At 43.0% G+C, this 6088-nt stretch overlaps 1 protein-coding gene across 1 annotated transcript; it reads left to right on the top strand.

The window, feature by feature from the left end:
• The first annotated feature begins 607 nt into the window (after positions 1 to 607).
• pigm (phosphatidylinositol glycan anchor biosynthesis, class M) lies at positions 608 to 6088 on the top strand. Its single transcript, XM_084566291.1, has 8 exons — positions 608 to 986; positions 1470 to 1643; positions 1756 to 1876; positions 1962 to 2211; positions 3046 to 3149; positions 3256 to 3410; positions 3515 to 3616; positions 3741 to 6088. Exons 1-8 carry the CDS (start codon positions 816 to 818, stop codon positions 3906 to 3908), a joined length of 1245 nt encoding a protein of 414 aa, XP_084422417.1. The 5' UTR covers positions 608 to 815; the 3' UTR covers positions 3909 to 6088.

Here is a 6088-nt window from a genome sequence, read left to right on the forward strand (position 1 = left end):
ACATCCCAAAGATTCACAATTTTAGTAGTTTCTTCAATCTCCTTAGATGTTTTCTCTGCTTGATGCATGCCAATGATTTGACCCTTCTCAAACAGACCCCCAGTAGTAGTTCCACAACTACAGGATGTGTCTTTCGACATGGTTGTTTAAGAAATGAGAAGCTACTCATTGCATCAGTTGGGGTTAAATAACTTGTTGTCAGCTGAAAGATAATCACCCAAGCAGTAATTATCCAATAGGAGGCTCGTACCTATTTGGTGAGTTAAATCCAGGTGGTGACTTTTTTTTTTGGCCAGGCAGTGTATGTTAAAACTATTTAATAGTTTTGCAAAGACCGGAGGTTGGACTACAGAAATGCATCATATTTAATTAATCATTTATTTATTTTATTTATTATAAATACATATAATTATAATCGAATTTTATTTATTTTATTTTTATTTTATTTATGTACTTACAGTAAAAGTAAATGTAAAGAAACAAGAACTGAACGTCTCCCTCCAGAACAGTAGGTGGCGCTAATGCACTTCTGAGTGCGCAAGCGCTGTGCATACACGTTAAAAAAAAAAATAGTGTTGAGGCGACGTCACTTCCGGATAACTTCCGGGTTGTCATATTTTTGAAACTTCGACATTTCAAAACGAAGTTAACGACACATTTCGGTAATATTATCGTTAGCTTCCGTTCATTTAATGAGAGTAGAGATGGCGACGAAGAGACTGACAGCTTGGCTAACGTATTCCGTACACTCAGACTAGCTCACCTAGCTAGCCGTTAGTACTACCTGCTATTCTGGTTTACCTGCACGGTTGGAGATGGAGAGGCTAATAACCAAGCTCACAGAGAAGCATGTCCTTTTCACGGCTTCCTTCGTTGTACGGCTGGCTTTGGTCGCTTATGGAGACTACCAGGATAAAACCATGGTGGTGAAGTACACGGATATCGACTACCATGTGTTCACGGATGCTGCAAGGTTCATTACTCAGGTAAGAGGAGTGTGCTCGGACTAAAATACAAGAATTATTTGGAGTATAAAGCTGCTTTGCTGTGCTATTTCTAACATTCAAACTTTAAACGAATAGATGGAAAACATGTTCTACTTAGACACATACAGTACTACTACTCAACTACTGTATAAGTTGCCTTTTTAGTGTATACTTCATGAAATATGTTGTATTATTATTGATTAAAGTCTCCAAAACGTGCCCAGTCATGACATTAAGGTCACGTTTAATGTTTTTACATAAGTAATAAAGAGGTGCTAATATGATAACTGGTATATTTTTAATAATTTTGTGATTTTACTAGGTAAAATTTGTAGGAATCTTAGCTGCAATTAAGTATTTTTATATTCCAGTTTGGTTGTTTTTCCTCAAGTAAACCATCTGGTTGTTTATGCTTCATTATGCTCTTGGTTGAATGATGCCTTTGAGCTAATGTGAGGTCTTTTGTGGGATCCTTGTGCTCAGGGTGAGTCTCCATACAACAGGTCAACCTACCGCTACACTCCTCTCCTGGCCTGGCTCTTGACCCCCAACATCTACCTCAGCATGGTGTTCGGCAAAATCCTCTTCATTGTATGTGATGTGCTGTCAGGAATGCTCATCTACAGAATCCTCTGCCTGCGAGGGCTAGGCTCTGAGGTTTGTGCGTCTTTCACCAGTTGTGTTATTTATTAGAACTGGGGTCACAACTGGGGCTTCATACTGGTACAGACAGAGAAAAAAGTTGTGTTTTTGTGGGATTCATGTTCAGACTGCACGCTGCGTTTCTTCTCTATGGCTTCTCAACCCTCTGCCGATGGGAGTATCCACCCGAGGGAATGCAGAGTCAATCCTTTCAGCTCTGGTGCTGGGGACATTACTCTGCATGGAAGGTAAGGGTGGTAAAGGTTAAATAATTATTAAATTGTTAATAAGCTTCTATGTTAATTCATTTTTTTGTTTTTTTTCCCCTGCTAGCCCGGCGTCTGACGTGGGCAGCGGCGCTCTACGGCTTGTCGGTTCACATGAAGATCTACCCCATTACATACGCTCTGCCCATCGCTCTGACTCTGCGCACAGCACAGGCTAGAGCGGAGGAAGGCAAAGGGAGTCGGAGGTGGAAGAAGTTCATCGTATTTGTCGGAAGCTTCGTCAACCGAGAGCTGCTCCTATTTGCGGCTGTGGCTGGAGGAGTTTTCTGTGCACTCACCGCACTCTTCTATCACATGTGAGATGAACACAAACAAAACACAGATGTCAGCTTCCACCAGCTGTGTTGGAAGTATTAAAAGGATTGTTTAGTTTCTGTGAGGAAGGGTTTATATGAACTGCAAATTCTTTAGTTACCTATAGAAGATGATGGCACAGAAGCCAAACGATGAATGGCTGTGGTTGGGGTCAAAACTCAGGTCAGGTGCATGCTATATAGTGTATATTATCATGTCTTTACCGTGCTGTCTGACACTTTCTGAATGGAACTGAACTCGCTGTATTGTTCTTTTCAGTGCAACCAAACAAACCAACCTCACCGATCATGGGAGTTGCTTAGTCTACCAATCCAAACTAACTTGTTAACGCACCAAAGTCAAACACTAACACAAATAAGGTTGATGTAGCTGTAGACCGGCAAAGTTACCGTGTTTGTCAATGGAGTCTGGTGGCTTTGAAGAGAGTGTAGGTGAATATAACGGCTTCAGTTCCCTGTCAGTAAAGGCTGTCCAAGCCAAGGTCAGTCAGTGTTAATATTTTAAATATAGCGTACACTTAAACCTTAAAAATATAATTATTATACATTAGTAACCTGTGCCAACCGCCATCTAGTTAACATATGGATAAGTTCCTCATCCAACCCCTCTTCGAAGAAACCAAACTATCCCTTTAAACTTTTGCAGTTAGAGTTTACTGCAGTTAGCATGACTAGCTAATCTAATTTCTTACAATTAAGCAAAATACTGGAATCACTGTTTTTGATCTAACAATTTCCAGCCTTCCTGCGTCATCACTTATCCAAACCAATTACTTTGAAAGGAAATGCTAAAACCATGCGACTCATTTCTTGTAGGTATGGTTGGCAGTTTCTTCATGAAACCTACTTGTACCATCTGACCAGAAGGGACATCAGACATAACTTCTCTCCGTACTTCTACATGCTCTACCTTACTGCAGGTGAGGTTTAGATATTTTTATCTCACTTTTCTGTCAGTCGTGAGAAAAGTTAGAGGAGGCAGCTTTCTAGACTTGACCCTGCTCTTCTGTCTTTTGTTTCTTGCAGACAGCAGGTGGAGCCCCGGGCTCGGGCTGGCAGCGTTCCTGCCGCAGCTCGTCCTGCTGTTGGTTGCATCGTGGGCCTTTCACCGGGACCTGGCCTTCGCCTGTTTCCTGCAAACGGCCATCTTTGTCTCCTTCAACAAAGTCTGCACTTCACAGGTACTGAAGCCACCACCAACAGACATCAGATGAAGAAGTAGATTGTAAATTTGTAGACGTAGCTCACACCGAAATAAACAACGTTGCTTGTCGTCCCTTGGTAGTACTTCTTGTGGTACCTGTGCCTCCTTCCTCTGGTCATCCCACACCTGAGTCTGTCAGTGAAACAAGGGTTGGGGCTGCTGCTCCTCTGGTTTGCTGGACAGGTAATTCAGTTTTGCTTTCAGCTGCGATTAATTGCGACTTCAGATATGCACAACTAACCTTGGTTTGCAGTGTTTTGGATAAACTAAATTTCACCTTTTTATTGTATCTTCTCTCCTCTAACAGGGCATCTGGTTGGGCCCAGCCTACTTCCTGGAGTTTGAAGGGTACGACACCTTCTTGATGATCTGGCTCGCTGGATTGCTCTTCCTGGCCATCAACTGCTTCATCTTGATTCAGATCATAGTTCATTACAAACCAACACAGACTCCTCAGAGGCTAAAGATTGAATAACACTACAGTCAAGTTTTCTTTTTCACTTTTTGTGCCTGTATTTAATAGCGATGAGTGGAGAGAGACGGGAAGTAATGGGACAACATGCAGAAAAAGACACAGGCTGGAACTGAAGGATGTTCCTGCAAATTCCGCGCTATGGATGCTATGAATGTGGATGCATAAACTTTTACATTTCAGTCCCAAGCCTTCCTTTCATGTGTAACCCAAATTATTTTGGCAAAGAACGGTCATACAGTGCCATGGTAAATCGTGGCGTGCCATTGCAAAACCCTTAAATCCGCACTGACTGACACCGGGCAGAAAGCCCATGCTGCAACTGCTTCCCTTAGATTGAAAAATTTAACCAAGTCACACGACCAGGCAGATGTTTTCAATTTGCTGCCAAGTTCAAAATACCTGGTGTAGATCAGAGATCACACGAAGTTCTCCCACAGTCTGAACAAACAACTCTGGGCCCAAGTATTTAACACACCCTTCAGGTTGTTTTCGTTTTTCATTTTCCCCTCATGTTCATGGGAGGCACTTTGGCCTTGTTTGGCATATCCAGATTGGGTCCAGATTTTGTTCTAGAAAGTCTGGACGGGGGGAAAAAAAAAAAAACAACAACACAGCAAAAAGAAATGCAGTTTTTGCAAATTGGTTCAGAGGTGGTGGGGAAACGTGAGTCTAATTTAATTTATGTAGATCTGATTCAGTCCGGACGCTTGGGAATGTGACACTGTGATGATGAAAAAGTCCAGACGGAAAAGAGCTGAGAAGAAGCCGAGCTGCTGCTCAGAGCACTGTAGGGGACAACATGGAGGACAGGGCAGCTTCATTTGGCAACTTTGGGAGGAGGCAACGCTGGAAAGAGCAACTTAAAGCTTAGCTAAAGCAGTTATGAAATCTACGTCGCTATCACAGCAACTCATGCTGATATCTGATCACTTGCAAATACCAGCTCATACATCGATAACTTCTTGTCCTCTGGAGGGTTGCGTGGGGGCTGGAGCCTATCCCAGAGAGGTGGGGGTACGTCCTGGACAGGTCTCTAGTACATCGCAGGGCTAAAACAGAGAGACAGACAACCTACAGCCAATTTAGAATCACCAATGAACCTAATGAGCATGTCTTTGGACGGTGGGAGGAAGCCGGAGTACCTGGAGAGAACCCACGCAGACACAGGGAGAACATGCACACTCCACACAAACTCGTAAAGTCTGTACTAAATATCTCCAGAACAAAGACTGACATTAAAGTTGCCCCTCAGTTCCAGCACCTGAAGTGGGGATCAGGAAGTTAAACCTAAAGTAACTCTACTTGAAGAGGACTCTGGAACTGCACATAAGAAGTTGGAGATACTTTCTTGAATAGTTCGAATGGAAATGGAAGTCAGACTTTCTGTTGTCTCCCAGTAGAGTTTGTCAAAAATTCAACAAATGTATCCTCTTCTGTTCTGCACAAGCAACTATTCAAGACATGGTCCAAGTTTTATCGAGAAAAAAAATGAAAAGAAAATGTTGGCGATCAAACTGGAAGGCTTGTGGGAGTTTTTTTATGTCAGTAACCCATCACTCACAGGTCCGGTAATGAGTAAAATAAATCTTTGTTCGCTGTTACAGAACAAGTCGTCACAGGAACTCCACTCGCAGCCAAAGTAGATCCTGATATCTCCTTTAGCCGCAATGCACAGCTGTGGCCAGCAGGCCGAAGCATTTGCCAGCAAAAGAGACGGCCGGGAGCGCCTATCCTTGCGTAACCCTCCCAGATTAAACAATCATCTGCAGCATGAGCACAAAAACAAACAGCGCTGGCAGAGGCTCCCTAATCTCACTGTACTCTCCCCCCTAATCTCACATGGAAAGTATTAGAGCCTTCGCCGTAATTCTGAGCACGTTTGATGGTCCTGTCCCGATGAGATGGATAGTGGAAGTGCACGATAATTACACATGCATAGTAAACACAGAAACGGTCATTAGGGTTGAATTAGTGGCTCTGCTAAAACGTTTGTCTAAATGCTTTTATGGTGCGTTGAGTTAAAAAAAGAAAGATAGAAAAAAAAAACTTGTACGTCTGTTGCATATGTGCGTGCATGCGTGTATGAGTCACGGTCAGCTGCGGCCTGCATATCTGCTTTATGAATCACCAGGATGCACTCGGTAACCTTTCAACTGGCTAGTTGCCCCTGGGCACATACA

The sequence above is a fragment of the Chelon labrosus genome (assembly GCF_963514085.1).
Source record: "Chelon labrosus genome assembly, chromosome: 18".
Taxonomy (NCBI): Eukaryota; Metazoa; Chordata; class Actinopteri; order Mugiliformes; family Mugilidae; genus Chelon; species Chelon labrosus.